The sequence below is a fragment of the Cynocephalus volans genome, chromosome 8, assembly GCF_027409185.1.
Source record: "Cynocephalus volans isolate mCynVol1 chromosome 8, mCynVol1.pri, whole genome shotgun sequence".
Classification (NCBI taxonomy): domain Eukaryota; kingdom Metazoa; phylum Chordata; class Mammalia; order Dermoptera; family Cynocephalidae; genus Cynocephalus; species Cynocephalus volans.
Genome location: NC_084467.1, coordinates 56,349,732 through 56,370,411, shown reverse-complemented (window position 1 = coordinate 56,370,411; position 20,680 = coordinate 56,349,732). Strand labels below are relative to the sequence as shown.

The following is a 20,680-nucleotide window of genomic DNA, read 5'->3' as shown; positions in this document are numbered from 1 at the left end:
ACTATTTGGGGTCTTTCGTGGTTCTATACAAATTTTAGAACATCTTGTCCTACTCCTGTAAAGAATGTCATTGGGATCTTATAGGGAATGCATTGAATTTGTAGATCACTTTAGATAGTATGACTAATTAAACAATATTAAGTCTTCCAGTCCATGAACACAGTATGTCTTTACATTTGTTGTGCCATCTTTAATTTATTTCATCAATGTTTCCTAGTTTTCCGTTTACACCTCCTAAGTTTGCATATATATTCATCAGGAATACTGGGCTGTAGTTTTCTTTTCTTATGAAGTTTGTGTCTGGCTTTGGTATCAGGGTGATAATGTCTTCATAAAATGAGTTTGGAAGTATTCCCTCTTCTTCCATTTTTTGGAAATGTTTGAGGATGATTGGCATTAATTCATTAAATGCTTGACACAGAACTCATAAGTGAAACCATCTGATCCTGAGCTTTTCTTTGTTGGGAGGTTTTGATTGCTGGATTCAGTCTTAACAGTTATTGGTCTGCTCAGGATTTCTATTTCCTCATGATTCAGTCTTGGTAGGTTGTATGCTTCTAGGAATTTATTAATTTCATCTATGTTATCCAGTTTTTTTGCATATAATTGTTCATAGCAGTCTCTTACAACCCTCTTTATTTATGTGGCATCCATTTTAATGTCTCCTTTTTCATTTCTCATTTTATTTATTTGAATCTTCTCTCTTTTTTTCCCCTTAGGTAGTCTAGCTAAAAGTGTGTCAACTTTTTTTATCTTTTCTAAAAAAACAATTTTTAATTTTTTTTTATTTTTCCCTGTTTTTCTATACAGAACATTCAACCCACAGCAGCGGAATATACACTCTTCTCAAGTGCATGTGGAAAATTCTCAAAGATAGAACATATGTTAGGTCACAAAACAAGTCTGAAAGAAATTAATAAGATTAAGGATAAGAATTGGTTTATTTCCTAAATTTGGTTATGGGGTATTGCTTTGGTAAATTTGGTAAATCAATAAACTCCTTTAATTATTTAAAAGGTGAAGCCCATCAAAGACTTCTACTATTGTACTGAAACAATTTATATGGAGCTGCAGGTGCTACAGTCTTTACAATGGAAGATGGCTTAGGCTCCAGCTGGTTAGGAAACTCTCATTCGACACCATGCTCCAAGAACCCACTAACAAAATTAAGAAGATAAGGATAATACATTTGAGACCTTAATGTCTTTGAACTTTAGGCAAGAAACTTTGATTTCAGTTTCTATTTTCTTTGGATACTCGAAAGGGCAGTGGTCAGTATTGAATAACAGCTTCACAAATATGGCAGTAAGACTCTTCTGGTATATCCCAATATGACCCTCTAAAGAACAGCTACATCCCTGGCATGACCCTCAGCTTATGGAGAAAAGATCCCAATGTCAATTTTATCAGTAATAAAAATAACATCTTGTCCTCATATCTGACTCCTCTTTTATCATAATTCCAAGTTGGTTCCAAGAACTCAGGTGATGAAGTTTCCCTAGAACCTCCAACAGCATAAAATGCACAATTCTGGCTACTCACTCTACATATAACAATAAAAACAATAATAATAACAAAAAATTTACCATTAAGTGTTAATTACTCTGCTATATGGATCATGAACATTTTCTTTAGTTCTCACCATAACCCTGAGAAGTAGGAATTATCTCCATTGTTTATTTGTGTCTTTTGGAAGATGAGGAAGCTCATCCAAAAGGCAACAGGATGGAAGTCACCCAATAAAAATGGGCTTGGGTACTTTCTAACTCTTTCTTGCTCCATAATAAATACCACTAACCTTATTTTCCAGGCCTTTTGCCTGCAATGATGGTCAGCTCCCTTCATAAATGTGCTCTCCCCTCAGAAGGATTATAGTTATATCAATGTTTATATATTTAACTTTATATACAAGTGGGCAATTCCTTTCATTAGTACTCATTCAAATTCTTTCACTGACTTTGATGGCTTGATCTAGAGCACAAAGTACTATACTTATGACTGACTTAGCATACCAGCCAAAAAAGTCAAGGTCAGTTTCTGTCCCTGGTAATTGTTGAAGCAATTATCACACTAGGAGTCACGGCCTAGAAATCCTTACTAGTCTAGAACAGGGTCAGCAAACTCTGACTGGTGAGTCAAATCCAACCCACTGCCTGTTTTTGTAAACAAAGTTTTACTGGAACACAGCTACACTTACTCGCTTACTCATTGTCTATGGCTACTTGCACAATACAACAGCAGTGCTGAGTAGTTGCAACAGAGACCATAAAGTTTGCATAACAGAAAATATTTACTATATCGCCCTTTACAGAAAACTTTTGCTGACTGCTGGTCAAGATACGGAGATTGATTCCATATTCTCAGTGCTCTAAATATAAGTGTAATTCTTTCTCACACATGGTCCTAAGCTATATTCCTTACCTCCATGAACTTTCATCGTGTTGACAGCAGTGATGATGGTTGGAGCCCTGTTTTCTTACTTCTAATCAAATCATCTTTCAATCAGATTCCTCTGCTAGCAATTCCACCAGTCTTCAACTATAAATATTCCAATGGAAGTATTTTCAAGGGATGTATAGAAATCTTTCAGTTACTTACATTTAAAAATAAGTTTAGAGTTAATGACTGAATACTCTCATTCTTTAAAAAGTATCCAGTTATTTGAAATAAAACAGACATGTTATGAACAAATTACTAATATGTGGTATTAGCTGACTATACAACATAAACTCTCTGGATAATGACTAAATCTTCCATTTCACCCTAAACCACTGACAACCCAGCATGCAGCTACTGATATTTGAGACATGTTTTCTAATTTTTAAAAGGCCTTATTGAATGATGTTCATGAGGAGGGAAACTAATATTTGCTGATTGCCTAATATGTGCTTTTTACAGATAATACATAATGTAGATTACCTTATCTAGCCTATGAAGTGAATATTATTACCCTCTTTGTATAAATAAAAACATCAAACTTAGAGAGGGAAACAAGCGTGCCCCAAATGTCAGAGTCTAGATTTAACACTTCTAAGGAAGGAATAATTCTACAACTCCCAAAATGTCCTTGAGTTAAATGAACTCAAACTCTACAAGGTACATTTTATTGGAGGTGTTATTTGAAATAGCTAACAACAGGTATAGCACCAACACCTACCAAAACCAAACTCCTGCTGTGCCCAGTCATCCCCTCTTTGTTGCTGGGTGGTGGGGAATTCTGAGGAATTCTGCGAAAGAGTCTGGGATGGTAGTAAAGGCAATCAGAGAGCTCAGGAAAGCATATGAGGGCACTTCAAAAAGCTCATGGAAAAATGAAATTAAAAGACAATGCAAATATCGCCGTACATTTTTTTGAAGACCCCTCATATATTCCCCAATTGGTATAGAAGCATTTCAATAACTGGTACAACTGCGTCAGGGCAAACTTGCTGAAAAATAAATCTGGGAATCTTTAAGACTCCAAATCTGCAATTACCAAAAAAACAAAAAAAAGCAAAAAAAAAAAAAACAAAACAAACAAACAAAAAAAAAACAAATCTGCAATTACGCAGAAGCATAATCAAGACTAATCGCAGATGGTATGTGATTGAATAAATTATAAGGGAGCAATACGCTCATTTTAGTTCTCAGTAGTAGGTTATGACTGTTACAATGTTAATTCAGCTGAACAGAAGAAGTCAGTGTTTCTCAAATCTTTCACCCATTTTCTTGACAGTGTTTTAGCATACTTCTCTATCACACACAGATTGTTTGATGAACCACTTCATGCTATTAATTGTGATACCTGGAGTTTCAGTGATCTAATTCTTAGTGTGTTAAATAAACATCAACTAAAACATGCCCTGTGTTGCATATTGGGATAGTCATCCACTCTGTAGAGCTCTGCATGTGAGTCATAAAAATCATAGATTTTAATGATTTATTGGAATGATGCTGTACAATAATGTGTTTAGTCCTTTTCTGTAATAAGTAATTTAAACAAAAAGTCATTTTAAAAGCACCACATTATTATAATTTAAAGTCATATAAAACACAGAGAAAATATTTTTCATTTTAATGATAAATCACCATGTTATGTAAGCAGAACATTCTTGGAATATATTTGAAAATCATGTAGAGAAAAAAGAAATGAAAAAGGGAGAGAGTACTAATTAAATATATGATAAAACAGATGTTTGAAACAGTGTCTTAGCACAATTTTAACCAAAGTTATAAGATCATATGTACTTAATTTACTTTTCAATGCTATTTTAAAATAGCCTCTTTCACAAATACAGACTCTACAAAACAGTTCAAGCATCTCTCCTAAAACAACTTTCATTCCTCTTTTGATTTACTATGAAGTGTTTTATTTTGTAGATAATTACAAACTGAGATTAGTAAAGTGGGATTATAACAAAAAGAAGTTAGGGATATATGTAGAGTACAGCAATAAGAAGAGTACCTTATGGGTACTCACATCATTTGACTTTTCTAAATTAAAAAATATTGATGCACACTGAAGAGTCCTTCTTTTTGAAAAAATAGGTCACAGGCAGTAATTTTGCTTTCCCTTGACATTAATGCAAACATGTCTCATTCCTTCCTGAATGCACTCTATGTGAAACATGCTCTTTCCAGTCTTAAGAAGTAAAAATATCTCCACTGTTTAAAAGGCCTCATCTTGCTACCCAAAGGGAAACAAATTCTCAAAATGTCAATAGTCTTAGTTAGTCCACAGATAACTCACATTTTAATAACATGAAACTGTACTTGAAGTAATTGGAAAATAAAATTTAGAATTGACATTTAGTTTTGAGGCTACTCACCACTCCTGGCTTACAGTTGTAATAGCAATGCTTGGAAGCGTAGTCAAAGGTAGCGTGGTCGGCCTGGAAATGCCATCTCCCTCGGGGGTCCTGGCCCTTTCACCCTGTCTTTGGGACAGTGGTGGTAACTGTAAGTTTCCTGAGCAACACCTTCTCCCTCTCCAGAGGTCAATCCCAAGTGTGTTACTGGAAGAACTGTAGGATTTACTCAAGCTACTTTCAAAATAATCTTTAACATTCTGGAAGAATCACAGGAAAAGAAAAAAAGAAGAAAAAGAAAATGAAATTCAAATGTTTAAAATGATGGAGTGGAATAAGAAACTAAACGATCAAGTTGTCATTTATGAAGTCCCAATTCTTTATCTCACAAAAGGAATCTAACATTGATGTCAAAGGCTTAGAGACAACAAAAAAGGTGGGAGGGGGTGCTGATTCCCAACATTTAGAATAAACCTATTCATTGCATATTCCTGGAGATCTTTAGGTATGTAGATAATGTTTACCCGTTATAGCACATGGATTGAAGGGCTTCCTTCCCATCTTTCTCTTTATTTTTCCTTATTCTTTCTCTTTGTGTTTTTTAATATGCTAAAATAGAATTTGCTAAATTGAAAACATATTTTGGAAATCAATGTTATTATTCTGTAATATGGGACTAAACTGTAATAGTTAAAGTATAATGTTCTTGTTTAGTGTTCTAAAGTAAAAAACATTTTCTATTTAAGGACAGCCAGATGTTGATAATTATGGGTGATTGACTGCTCTTGTTCCTACAAAAGGTCTTCTCATGGTTGGTGATTTTATTTTTCGTCAAATTGCATAAGAATTCAGAAAAAGCATATGTATTCTTTATCCAGTCCTGAACGGCCATGTTCAAGTACATGCACTAGTGCTGACATGAATGAAATACTTGTGAGAAGACAAAGGCATTGTGCTGTAACCAATGATAAGAATTATTCATTCTTCCCATATCTCTTGGTGATTATGGTTCCTGGTACTATTGGCAGAGAGAGTCCCAAATGAACCTGGTGTACCATTCATTCCACTTCAAGGACAGAAAATGTTCAGCACTGCAATGGCCACTGATAGCAACTTGAAGTTTAAAAGCTATAATTTTGACGCTACAAACTTATCTTAACAGGGAATAATGGAAGTCCTACCATCAGGCCAAAGTCTCTCACCTGAAAATCACTCTGGAGCCCTAAAAAGATAGGTACTTCCTACTAGCCCTCAGACTAGACTTAGGAGGACCTGAAACTAGACCTCTTAAGGTTTAAACAAACAAAATTCTCTACCCTCGACTCCGCCACCTGACCAACCCTATCCTAGTTCATGCAAGAATAATTAACTCAGGTTTGAGTATCTAGCTGCGTTCATTTAACAAATACATGAAGCACATCTATTATAGTCTTGCACCATGCTACTTAAGAAGGATACAAAAGGGCTGGCCAGTTAGCTCACTCAGTAGAGTGTGGTGCTGATAACACCAAGGTCAAGGGCTCAGATCCCTATACTGGCCAGCTGAAAAAATAAGGTGGGGGGGAGGGGGACACAACAGCAAGAAGAGGTGCAGTATCTGTTCTCACAGAACCTATATTCTAGTGATTTATACTTGTCTGATCCATTCAAGACTATATCTTGATTTCAGAAATCTGGGCAATAAAAAGATTGACAATTTTCAGGAGCCCCACTCTCCCTATCTGGAAAGATATCATCATATTTTCCTGTGCATGACTTAAGTTTTGAAATACAATTTATTTGAAATTTAGTAGAACCATATTTCAGTAACAGGAAGAAAGCAAAGCAAGCTAGAATTTTCCAGACTTTGAAATATCCTGGAATGCATCTGAGTTTTACTGTTTAGTAACTAGTTATTATATTAAACCCTCTGTAGGCCTAGCACTTACTGCATGGGCGGGGGAGGGGTGGTAGAAATTAGAAGCTGAAGGAAAAGCTTATTATATATGTTTCTTAAGACACAAACTAGCTAAGAGAGACTATACAAAATCTTTCTGAAGAGATTTAAGAACAAACTAAAAGTCAGGAATCATAGCTGCAAATCATTCTAGTTCCAAGTATGCATGTAAAGAAAGTACTGGTTATCTGGAAAGCAAAGTCTTGACTGTATACTTTACATCTTATGCAAGAAACACTGTAGCAAAGAACAGAAATACAGATATCACTTAGCTAAACTATCAATCACCATAGCCTCCTAGGTTATGGGATATTTTTCTCTTTTAGAAAAAGGAAATATTGCCAACCAGGTTTAACTGTAATAAATGAATTAAACGGGTACTTATTTTGGTACTTGTTGTTTGAAAACAACAAAGTCACACCTACCACAAAATACCTTCCATAGTAACTTGCCAACAAGCTTGGATTTATGGATTTGAAGTCATTCTTTGAGTTAAAAGGATTTGTTTCAGAAGACCTCAGTTAACGTGAAAATGCATTGCCACAAAAGAAGAAACATTAAATATTGATATTATTTCACAGACACTCATTAACCCATGCAGAGTTAGTCATAATTACCTCAATCTATGTAATTCACACCCATAACTTATATACTACTACTCCCAAATTACTAACAACTTGAAAAGCAAAATCTAATTCAGTCAATCCTCAGTTACTGAATTTGTGATCTTGAACTTATTTTCCTATTTTAACCAGCATGATTCTGACCAACTCTACACCACTCATTAAGTCAAAGATTCTTAGGAAAGGAACATTAATTTGAATGTTACCTCTGGAAATTACAACTTTTAAGATGTGTCATACTCTCAAAAATTCACCCAATGTCTGAATAATCCCTAAGGAAACAACCTAGTTTGGGATTATCCTCATGTTCCTGAATAATTGTTTGTTTAAAAATCAATATTACAAAAGGTTGTCACAAAGAAAAAGCTAAAGTGAAACGCTGCACCTAAGTAGGAAGTTCTCAGGGAGGAGGGGAAGGGACACCAAAAGGTGATCTCTTTGCCCTATGCCCACGTCAAAAGCAACCAAGTTAGGACCACTGAAACATCCAGATGAGACACATTAGTGCCTAAGCAGTGAGGTTTTGTTGTTGTTATTGTTATGTTTTGTCTTTTGTTTTGATTATTTTAGTCATTTTTGGAGATTTCTGTAATTTTTTCTAGTTAAACTCATGGTTAGAAACAGGATAAGTTATTTCCAAGGACTTCTAGTGACCTTAGTTAGGTTAACATTCAATTTGGAGCACAGTCCAAAGGTTTCAAACCTTATAAAATCAGAAATGGAAGTTATGATAAGAATCAAATGACCCTCAGAGCCCTTAACAAGGCTAAATGTCACAATGCTCCATGAGACAATAATAAAAGTAATTTTGTCTTTGAAAAATGTGGTTTTGTCATAGGCAGCCACCATCAATTACAAAGGTAGTTTGCCTGGAGGTAATTTTTACAACTCTTACTAACTACTTTTCCTTCTTTAAAATAGTCTCTTGATGTTTGTGATTAGAAAAGCAAAACTATAACTGGGGTATAGATGTGGATATTTGTCTTTTGATTAAAATACTATACACACACATTTATATACACACATGCACACGCACACATACATATTATGTATGAGTATGCATATGTCTATATATACATGTACTAAACAACAGTATAGTTTTACGTATATAAACATAATAACTGTAAACAACTGTACTTATATAGTAAATTGTGTGTGTGTGTATATATATATATTTATATATATACATTAGCTATTCTCTCACTCTGCTTCTCTCATTTGTACACATATCTCTTGGTTCCTCTTTCCTAGTCTCCTTAGCCTTTTTCCTCTTCTCAGCTCCTCCACAAACCTGCAACTCCCTCCCCTTTAAACTATTTTATAGTCCTTTTACTCATAATTAATTGCTTGTGTTCAGTACTTGAATAGCCTCACTTCTGGAACATATGCAAAGTATTGAATGCATGCTGCTCCTATGATATTCATCACATTAAGTTTTCTATTAAAGTTATTTATATACTACAAGTATATGAAGGCAGGAGTCTCAGTTCATTCATTTATGTATTCCCATAGACCCAAACGTAGTGTGTCTTGCACACAGTAAAGGCCTTTGCACTCACTGTTCCCTCAACCAGAAATATTCCTTCCCCAGATCTTCACAGGGCTTACTCCCACACTGCTATGTCCTCTCAGCCAACATGCCATCTCCTCAAATTGTCCTTCCATAAATACTCTATTCTCACTACCTAATCATTCTTTGTGCCCCTTACCAATTTCATTTTTCTGTATAGCCCTTATCATAGGTGGGATTATTTTATAATTTATTAATGTATTTCCTGTCCTCCCCTCTAGAATGTAAGCTCCAAGGGGACAAGAACTTTTTGCAATTTCTTGCTGAATCTCTAAAACCTAGAACAATGTTTGGCACATGAGAGGTGCTAAATTAATAATTAGATAAATGTTTAAATCATTGGGGCCGGCCCCATGGTGCACTCGGGCAAGTGCAGCGCTTGGGAGCTCAGGGTTTGGATCCTATATAGGAATGGCCGGTGCGCTCATTGGCTGAGCGCGGTGTGGGCGACACCACACCAAGGGTTACAATCCCCTTACCGGTCACAAAAAGACAAAAAACAAAACAAAAACAACAACAACAAAAAAAAAATGTTTAAATCATTGAATAAAAAATTTTCAAAATACAAAATAAAAAAAAAAATTTTCTAAGTTGAAATAAATGACAATAGAATAAAATATCTCTGGCTTAAGGGTGAAAACTTACTTCAAGGGTGTGGTATATAAAATATATAGTCTGCTAAGTTGCTCTTGTTGTGAGAGAAGAGACACCATATGAAACAGTCAGTATGGTCATCTGCATTGTACTTGAAAGGTTGAATTACACAGTGGGAAGTCTAGGTCACTACAGTCCCCTAGAAACAAAGGGCAAGCCACAAATGGAGCCAAATGTGTAATTTTAAATTTTCTAGTAGCCACATTAAAAAAGTAAAAAGAAACAGGTGAAATTTATTTTAATAAAATATTTTATTTAGCCTAGTATATCCAAAGTATTATCATTTCAACATATAATCAATATCAAAAAATAAATAAAGCATTTTGCATTTTTTTATATTTGCACTTGTAAATTTAAAATCAAGATCTATTTTATGCTTACAGCACGTTTCCATTCATACTGGTGCTTAACAGTTACATGTAACTAGTGGCCACCATACTGGACAGAGTAAACCTAGATAATATTTATCCACTCTGGTGGGATTAATATTCATTAAATGTGTTTTTCTCTTTTTGCAAATTCTTGCAGGCAACCTTTCTCCTCTTTGACTGTGACAACCATTCCCTCAGGTAGGGTCAGGATTATTACTCTAAAAATGCAAGGAGGAAAAAAAGTGATTTGTCCATCTTTTATGAATGAAACGCATTGCTCAGTTTTATTCTTCCAAAAAACAGAATCCTGGAGCACACAATATACAAACAGTATTGGGGGAAAAAAATCCAAAATCCAACCTTTTTTTTAAAAAAAAGAAAAAGGATATCTAAATTCCAGAAGTTTCCCTTAGATAACCTGAGCAGAGCATGGAAGTCTAAACATAGCTTTTTGTCATTGGTACTGAGAATTTAGACTATAACTTAAGGGAAATCCCCTTCTGGTCCAGGAACAGGAAAAGGAGAAAAAAAAGGAAGAAAATATTGTTACCAGTAATGGGAATAGAACATGTTAACTAGGTTCCTCAACACCCAGAAAAGTAAAAATGGCACTGGCAATGGAATGTGTTTGGGAGAAAAGATCCTAAATAATACACCTAACTCGCCTTCTGTGCCTATGGGTCCTAGACATTCCCACGAGCCCCACTGGGACACAGTCAGGAAGCTGAGAATTAGCCCCAACATGCTTGCTGAAGTTACTGCAGCGTGAGAGGCAAAGGGACCATGGGATCCATGGGGTGAGCAACAAAAGGTAAGAGCTGGAGAGTGAGTCGAGCAGAGTCTTTTAAATGAGCAGAGCCCCACCGAGAGGTTAGGTGATGAGCCCAGGCAGGCGGCAGGAGACCAAACTCTCAGTGAGCTGAGAAGGTGCACTTGTCATGCTGACAGCAATCATCACCGGTTGTACCTGCCGCCACACCTAAGCAGCACTGGACCGAGGCAGCGACTGACTACCGAAGACCTGGAAAAATGAGCTATTCCTCAACTGAACAACAGTAGGGGCTAGTGGAAAAGGACAATACAAAATAAGGACAATACCACACACCCCTAACATCCCTGCTACTATAGCATCATGTAATGTTGTTTCCCACTTTGCCCATAAGTCACATAACTAAAGGGAAGGAGTACGAACTGGGAGAAATCCTGAAAGAGTGGGCATTTCCCCAAAAGACACAATTTTATGTTAATTGGCAAGTTCAAGTCCCTCCCAGCCTCTCCTCTATCTGTGAAATAGAAGCTTAACAACAAGATGACCTATTACAGAAAGCAAAGAAAATCACTCATTTTTCCTCCTTCCCTCCCTTCTTTTCTTTTGCATCTGATTAGTGACATACAATTTTTAGTTCACTTAAGAACAGTAACATGATAAGGACTAGACAATTAAAGACACACTAATGGGGGACTGGTCAATTGAAAGCAAAGAGACAATCTCAGCTGACCAAGATCTAAAGCTATGATGATGTTGAATTTATAGAATTCTTCAGATGACTCAGAGCAGGAATTCTCAAACATAATGTACCTACCTTGTCACCCTGGGATTTTGTTAAAATACAGTCTGATTTGCAGGTCTGAGATGTGGCCTGAGACTCTGCATTCCCAATAGTGATGTTAATGCTACTGGTCAAAGGATCACACTTGAGTAGCAAAGACCTAGAGGATGTGTACATCACAAACTTCTTAGGAGTAGTTGCGAAAGACCCTACAATAGAAAGTCACTTTCAAGGGTTATCTGTACATGGGAAAAAGTATGGAATAAAGTCATCAGAGGACTGGTGATGTAAACAGTGTGGAAAAAGGAATTATCTAAGATTTAGGATATAAGCATAGCCTGGAATTGGTGGTTATGTGAATAAAAACCGCAAAGCTGAAACTCAGCCTCTCTCCAGACTAGAGAGGAAACTTTTCCTGCTGTCTGCCTTGCAGAATGCTGGGTCAAGGCGCTGATGATGTCTGTGTCATAGAAACACCTAGTCACAGAGTGGCGGTGTTAAACACCCTTGTCTGCCCTTGGAATGGAATTATCAAGTGACTTCTTTATTGAACAGACCAACTGTGGGTGGAATTCGGTAACTCTGCCTTTTAGAACTTACGTCATCGGCCGTCACTGTCATCACACTCCTGCTCTTCTTCATTATAGAGGTGGAGAATATCCCCTCTTAGGATGTCTGTTACTCAATGCAGCCTTGCTGACAATTTTTAAAACCTACAGGAGGACAAAAAAAAAAAACAGTTGTGTATCCTTAGGTAAATAAAAATACATACCATATTCTCTCACCTAATATTTGAAATATATACCAAATATATGCATAAGCAAATATCACAATTTACCAAGCTAACTAAATTTGACATGCTGAGAAAAGAGGTTCACAAAATACAGAAATCCAAGATATCGGTGAAAAACTATTTGGGGGGAGAGAATAAGAATAGAGAGTAACAATTAGCTCCCAAATAATCAATGGTCATGAAGAATATAAAAATAATATGCTTTTGTGTAGGGCTTTATAACTTCCAAAGTACTTTCCCATAAAATATTTAATTTGATTCCTGTAACAGTCTGTGAAGTTATTTTAATCTTTTCTTCTACTAAGAAAACAGGGTCAGAAAAATGATTTGGCCAACCAAGGTAACTCAGCTAAGACAGATTCAGAATTTAAGGAATATGAGCCCTTGAGACTGTCAAAGAAAAAAGAAAAGAAAAGAAAAGTAAACAAATACAAAAAAAAAAACACATGAAAGAAAAGAATTGTAATCTCAATTTTTACCACCAGTTCACACCTCTCATATGTATAAGCACATAGTCAAGTAGGCAAATATTCATCACAGAGAATTTTAGCAACCAGTAATCAGAAAGAGCTAGAATTTCCTGGTTTAAATCACACAAATCCAGCCATTTTGAGGTAGATGCTGCAGTTCATGATATTTGTTTTGTGTAGATCATTGGAAGTCACTTCAGAAACAAAGACTCCCAATAACATTACCAGAATTAGGAGTGCACCCTGATTGTGCAAGCTCCAGAGGAAACCTGGTAACTGGTTTATGAAGACTTAAGCTACTAAAACAGACCCAAATTTGAAGTTCAGTCATGCAGTAGACGACAAGAGAACATGAAGAAGTCTGAGTTTGAAGAATTTAACTGAAAAAGATATACCATGAAAATTACCCAATTCAAGAAGTGTTATTCCAGATGGTGGTTTCATGGATCGTGCTATCAAAAATGTCCTGTATTGGAGCTGAGCACAAGAACTCCTATGTTTTCTCCTTCTGTACATTTAAACCCTTAATGCATGCCTCATTTGAAAAGTCTGCTTCTGTAACATGAAGATATATATAGATTAAGAGTGTGATGGAATTGTAGCTATGTGACTAGGAATACTAAGTAGTGGCATTGTACCATCACCCGGGAAACCAGGGTTGAATTTCTAACACATAATTTGATGATATTATGCAGGAGCTGGCAGTGAAACTGACAGAGTAGATAAGGGAACGGGGGGAGGGAGAAACTTTGCCTTTATAAATGTTCTAGGGGGAGGACCCCACAGATTTCTCAGGTATTTAATTTAATATACCAAGGAAAAGAATTTCCTCAGCATACACCAAGAAATGATTACAAGTACTATGCTCTTCTAATGCTGACCAAACAGCAGGCAGAATTTTGAAGCATTTACTCAAAGGCTACTTGAAACCTAACAAAAGTAGACAAGTAACAGAGATATTTTGTCACAGTTACATTCAATCTTGAGTGTCTCTATAGGGCTGAACCTGAAAAAAAGAAAGTTTACATTCCTAAGTTTTAAAAAAGCAAGATTCAAATTGGTTTCAAATGCAGGATACATAAGTATACATACTCAATGATTATAATTCTGTAAAAATGTGAGCATAGGAAAAAATATTTTAACAGCTTTGTAAAATGATAACAGTAGAAATCATATAAGGATTATAGGAGGTTTTCTTTTTATGAGGTAGTGAGTAGAATTTGTTTGGTGGAGATAATACAGAACAATATGGTGTTCAAAAATATAAGAAGAAATTTAATATGCCAAGAGTGTAATGCCCGTAGGAAGATGCCATGATAAGGAAACTGACAACAGGCAGAAAGACAAAATGTTCCAGGGTAACATCAGTAGTAGATCTTTTGGCAAGGAAGAGTATTTTGTAATGTCTGAGCCATGGAAATAAATTGCTTTATGATAATTTGAGTGTGAGAGCTTACTGGGTAAATTCATGTACCTTCAACCAGGAGCAGGTCCTGGCTAGGAAAAAGCAGGATCACGAGTTACTAGGCAGTTTTCCAAATGTTCTACAATAAAAATAAATTACTTTTATATTCGGAAAGAAAAAAAAAGGCAACATCTATTATATAAGACAAGAAAGAAGAAAGCAAGAGAGATTATTTTCTAGGTATTCCTCATCTTCTCCTTCAAATCCACCTTACCCCTTCCCCATCCTAGTCTGAGCCTTGTCAGGCTGGTCCTAGGGACTGCATACATGGTCTCTCTAGCCCTCTGGCTCCTGGGTGTATGCTAGCTTTCTGGTGCTTCATCTTCTCTTTTTTGGTTATCCTCAACCCTGCCCACACCTTTTGTAAATAGTACTACCTACATTAAACTCTCTTTCACCCTTTTTGGGAATGCAATCTGTTTCCTCCTAAGACTCTAACTGATACAGACTTACTCCCCAAACTTTACAAAGCCAGAGAACTATTTTAAAATATCCCCCTTCAATCCTAGCACAGTGACACAAGGAGTATCTCAATAAATAATTGTTCAAAGAATAAATGAGTAAAATCTAGTTGGAGTTACAGAATGGTTTTAATACTTTAACATAAAAAGGTCAGAAGGATTTATCTCAGGTTGCTTTCATGAGGCAGAAATAGTTTTATATCCTCACTGTTGGGTAGCAATGGCAATTGTTTGGGAATTCTGAAAAACATGAGAATAGGTATTACGCATGCTGTATTACTGCTGATTGTTGGTGTCTGTTGCCTTTCCTTTAGGCTAACGTAGATTGAGGATTTACCTTGAGCCAATTTAAGCACTCTGTATATATGATTTCGATGATCTCATAAGAGCAATCAGCCAAATGAAGTTGGCACAATTATTTGACAGGTGAGGCAATCAAGTCATGGAATGGTAATGAAACAAACATGCCCAAAGTCACACACTCCACTGGTTAAGGCCAGAACATTCTGGTCCTAAAACCTATCCCTATACAGCTAATTGGGTCTTATTCACATCTTTTCAAGGTAGAAGTAAATAAAATGATTTTTATTTCTTTTCTTTTTTTTTTTTTGATGTTGGATATACAAGTTAAGTTGATTAGTTTTCTGGAAACATACTCTCTAATAATGTAAAGACAAAAAGGAGTAATTTTAAAAGAGACTGAAGTTCTAAAAAGCTACAAATTTAAGGCAAATGTTGTAAATGAAGGAACAGGTCTGGCTCTCTTAATTTGAGATTATTTTTCCATTATAAAATTTGCTTCTCAATTAATAGAACATGATACACTTCATTAAAACAAGGTATTTCTAAGAATTTTTTATTTTATTTTTTGTATTTATTATTTTTTAGTTTATTAAGAATTTCTGAGGTGATAAGTAAGTATGGTGACTATAAATTCCATTGCTGACATACTTTTACTGGTTTTCCCTGTGGTTTTATATTTTGCTACTTAGTAGATGCCTTTAAGCTTATATTAATCCTTCATAACATTTTATTGTGTTCAAAGACTACAATATTCATTAAATAATTGCACCTTTTCCTCTTTCTTCTTTCTCCACAAAGATTTAAAGGCTAAAATGAGGGAAAGAACAATAGCTGCTGGAGCAAAAGTGTGAATTTCACCTTTGACAGGTTACCTTTATCAGAACTAGTGATTCTTGGCTGATACGAATTTCAATTAATAATGTTAATCATTTAAAAATCCTACATAAGGAGCAGAGAGCCAGTCCCCTCCGTCTGGAAACAGGCAAGAAACAGAGCACGCCCGAGGTCCTTAGGCAGGAGCCCAGGGCAGCATCCCCCAACCCAGAAACAGGAAAGGAGCACACTGAAAACATCACTTCCTCGCCAGGTGACCCTCCATAGCCAGGCTGCTGCAAAAGCGGCTCCACACCACAGCAGTAGCCACAGCTGCCATCCAGGCAGCCTGCCAGACACTCTACTGCAGTGACACAAGCAGAGACTGGAAAAAGAAAAGGACAATCTCTCTCCTCAAAGCCCACTCCTGCGTAACAGGAGAAGCAACTACTCTACCATGCCCCTACTTTATTTCTGATTTTAGTAATTTCTGTCTTCTCTCTTTTTTTTTTTTTTGGTCAGTCTAGATAAAGGTTTGCAAATTTTGTTGATCTTTTTGTAGAATCAAAAAAAAAAAAAATACTATTATGCAGTCTACAAAGCACCATCGATGTAAATAATGTAATTGAACATTAAGTTTACATAATTCTTTTAGGAGATAATAATCTTTATATATACTGTGTAACTTGTTAAATATGTAAGTATTATTCATTTTCTTTGACCAACTTCATTACAGGAGATTGAAATCAAGCTCAAAACTCATTTCTCATTATGATCTAAGTATTTTTCCTTACTTTATTCCTTTTTTGCCTCTCTTCTCTTTGAATTTTCTAAAATAAGATAGTTAATTTGAATTTTCTAAATCAGATAGTTAAGAACATTTTTGTTTTCAAGAGTTCATCATAATATATTTCTATATTATTAAATAAAATAAAATAAAAATAAATAAATAAATAAACTTTGCAAAAAAAAAAAAATCCTATGTAATGGATACATCCTAGTCAAAACCATGCAGAAATAAGTAAAATAAAGGCAATATTTTGAGTTCTTAAAATGCTACTGCTTTTCAATTTAAAGATTGTTCTATATTATGGAGGCAACATTCAAAAAGTTTCATTTTGCTTTTTGTACAATTGATTTATTTGAACACTCTGAACTCAGTAGAATGCAGATACAAACTGGTTTTAATTTTTCTCCAATAACTTCTTTCCATCTGCAATGTCAAATCTATTTCCTAGCCCTCAAAAGTTCACAATGATTCCATGGCTCCAATCTTATAGCCACTTTAAAACTACATCCCCTACCCCTTCCCCAGCTCAGTGGCCAATGTATAGGGCTTGGAGTGAGAACAGAGAACAATCTATTCTTTTATTCCTCTTTTGTCCTTTACTCTTCAGGTTTTAGCTCCTTTCACACTGTGGCAGAGTAAAAAATTAATAAAAAGGGGCAAAAGTCTTTTCACTTAACTGGGCATTTAATTGCATTTATCTTTTGAGCACCACTGCTTCTCTGGCAAAATCAGACTGTACACTGATGCCTTCTCTAAGGCAGGTGTCCAAATGCTGGCTCTCTTCTTAGGGGCAAGTAGGAGCTTTCACACTGGGAAGAAATAACTTTTCTAGTCTCATCAGTTCTCACCGCCATTGGTACACAATGAAACTCTTGCTTGTAGGGACCCCTTGCCCAATAGTCTACTCTCTTGATTGGAGTAATGACATGATGGCTCAAGCTACAATGTCCACTTGATCCAGAATGATCTCAAGCATCCTTGTCACACCAAGAGGTGAATATATAGGCTGCTTTGCTGCTATTTTTTCTCTCCACCCTGCTATATCTCCTCAATTCTCTTTCTCTTTGCTCAGGAAGGCACAAAGAGCAGATAAGAAAATCTGCATAAGTGATCGATGGAGAAGTAAGATACTGTCAGTTATTTGCCAAAGTCTTTCAGCCCCAAGCCCACCATTCTAAACTGCTCTTTGATGCTGGGGCCGAGACATTGCAACATACATTTCACAGACTCTCTTCCCAGCTCGCTTCCTTTAGGTGCTGACAGTGGGACTCATTGGTAGGAAACTGGAAGAAGAGAGTTGGAGAGAAAGGACCCTCTTCCTCCTTCCAGGAGTATGGGCAACTTGAGCACTCCTTCTTGGCAGACCCAGAACCAGGCACATGACACCCCCAAAGAGGTCTTCAGTGTGACCCCTTGGTGGTCCCAGTTCCTACACTGGTGAGCCCTCCTTCTCACTCCAAGACTCTTCCCCCCTTTTTTCTCTCAGCCCTAGGAATGGCAGCTGCCTCTTGCAATTAACTAATCTTTGGGTTACCTAGCTGTCTCCTTCTCACTTTCATCATCCAATATCTGTGTCATCAGTTTCTTGTATTAAATTCCTTTTGTTTTCCTAATTGGAACCTAAGGGATACAGAAGTTAACCTTGAAGGCACACCCCTTCTCTAAAGTGGTCCTTCCTTTTCATTAGGCCAATAACTCACTTCTCTAATGCTTCTTGGCATTCCCCCCTCCCCTGACTCGAGTTGATTTAAATGAGAGCTGAGTGGTTGCCAGGCTGATGACTGGTATCAGAATACATCTGGCTACCTCTGTCTGGCTCAGAGGAAGGTGCCTGACTATATTTGTATACAGCTGTCCCCAGAGAACGTGAGATACTTTGATGGCTCTTAGTCCATTCTTCTGGGTTACAGTTGCCCTTTCTAGCTTCATGGGAAAAGTCCTGCTCATCATGCTTTTAGATGTGAAAAGGTCCATTTATGAAATGATGATAATGTAATGGAGCACAGGTATGTCTTTCTTTTGTTTCTTAATGGCCTTAACTGAGAAAACTAAAAATTTTCAACTCTACATTAGTCCTCTAATTCTTTGGAAATTTTACTGGCTCATAAAGTATAAACGCCTAAGGATGTTTACATTATACCAGTGGCTCTTAACGTTTTGAAATAACTAGCATAAAGTCCAGTTCAAGAAAAGGAGGGTTTTCTGGTTTGGGTTAGCATTTAATATAGTAAGAACTGTGGGAAGAAAGGTTGGAAAAGAGGAGTCATCCCCTGGTTATAGCTATCTACTTCACTCTGAGTGAAGCAAACTTTGGTTTGCTCAACTCTCAAATAAGTTATTTATTTATTAATTATTCATAAACTTTATGAATTTAATAATGAAATTCTAAGAAGCTAGAAGAAATAAACACAAATTTTAAAAATCAACTTTCAAGACTCAACAATTGCACAAACAGGTCCAGAATTCGATACACTAAGTGTCACATTCCTCCCCTGAGTTTGCACCTACTGGTCTCAGAACGCTTTCAGAATTCAGCACTACTGCACTCAATCACTGCTGCTTTTGGTTTGAATATGGGGGAGATAAACAGGAGAGACACATGTGCTTCCTCCTAAGAATTACTGGAGCGGGATGATGCAAGTAATGCAGAGGAAACAAATTTGAGGGGAAAAAATTTATGTGTAATAAGAAAGGTCATTTTCTGTGTAAAACTGTGCAAGACTATAAACATCTGCCATTTGGATATAAATAATTCTTGGAGAGAAGAAACAGTTTGTTCAATTAGGTAATAAGTATCAAGGACTCTTGAAATAAAAATTGAAATTAGGAATTAATGATAAGCTCAGCCTGAGAAAATGATAAGTAACAGAGAAATAATGGCATTCTTTTAATAGTCCTCAGACGGCAAAGTAGCTAGGATAAATGCTGCTCTGAGTAAAACGTGTCTTCTGAATAACCACTTAAAACCAATTTCTACTATAAACTATGCTCTTTGTAAATTACTAATAGGGCACAAACTTGAAATCAATACACACATGTTGACAAAAAGTTAAAAAAAAAAGAATTCTTACTATGCAATTTGTTTGGATGAATGTTAATTTCCAACAATAAAACCACAGAGAGAAAGTGACAAATTAATCCCACGTTTCCCCTTGTATAAATAATGCCCTAATGGATTTTTTTAAATGAATTTCTCTGCAGTAAATACTAAGTGGGAAAGTTTTGAAGAGCTGATTTATTATTCCTATTTTTTTTTAAAAAAGTAACTAGTACCACTAATTAATCTTTTATAGTTTAACATAACATAGGTGTCATATAAATTGTTTTGGTTTTTAGCCATTCCTGGTTTTATTTTAAATAAGGGGGAAAGAACAAAGAAGCCTTATATTCAAATCAGTGAATAATTTGGTACTGCAAGCTCTCTCAGCATCTGAGGGTTTTCATCTCTGAGTTATCTCTGTACCAAAATGAGGATATGATTAGGGAAGAATTACACATTTTCTACTATATCCTAAAATGAACTATAGAAGGCCTACAATTAGATGTAAAGGGAACATATGACTGCAAGATATTCAATTCACTTAATAAGCATTTGCTGGGTACCTGCTCATGCTCAGATTAGGTCTTCTAATGCCACCCTCAGAGTTAATTAGAAATTTTCATAAATCTATTACAGTCTCTCTAAAATTTCAATTGATATTACTTTCAATGAGGGTATAAAGTTAAATTGCGTTCATGATCCAAAATCCCCATTTCCATCCATTATGAATACTGACTGCTTCTTTTTGTTTAGTTTCTCAACAACAACAACAAAACAACTGAAAACCCAATATGTGGCAGAGACTTGCTAGATGCTGTGGGTAATACAAAGATGAATATGACACAGTCCTTGAACTTAAAACACCCACTGTCTAGTCTTAGGAGAGAAGAACCAATGATTATTCACTCCACAATACTTGGCATGTGTCAGGCTAACAGTGAGTGTGAGAAGTGCTGTGACAGGAATAAACAATGAGTTTATTAGGTGACAAATGAGTGAAGACCATCACTATGGGCAAGAAATTATCAAGGAAAGCTTCACTGAGAAGGCTACA

The 20,680-nt window shown here is 36.0% G+C and overlaps 1 protein-coding gene across 1 annotated transcript in view; it reads right to left on the bottom strand.

The window, feature by feature from the left end:
* PDE4B (phosphodiesterase 4B) overlaps positions 1-12,133 on the bottom strand; it is a 432,241-nt gene extending 420,108 nt beyond the window's left edge. Inside the window, exons 1-2 of the mRNA XM_063107070.1 lie at positions 12,092-12,133; positions 4,809-5,047 (exon numbers count right to left, since the gene is read on the bottom strand). Coding sequence (XP_062963140.1) covers positions 4,809-5,047; positions 12,092-12,133 — 281 coding nt within the window. The remainder of the gene's footprint in view (positions 1-4,808; positions 5,048-12,091) is intronic.
* Between the last annotated feature and the right edge of the window lie 8,547 nt (positions 12,134-20,680).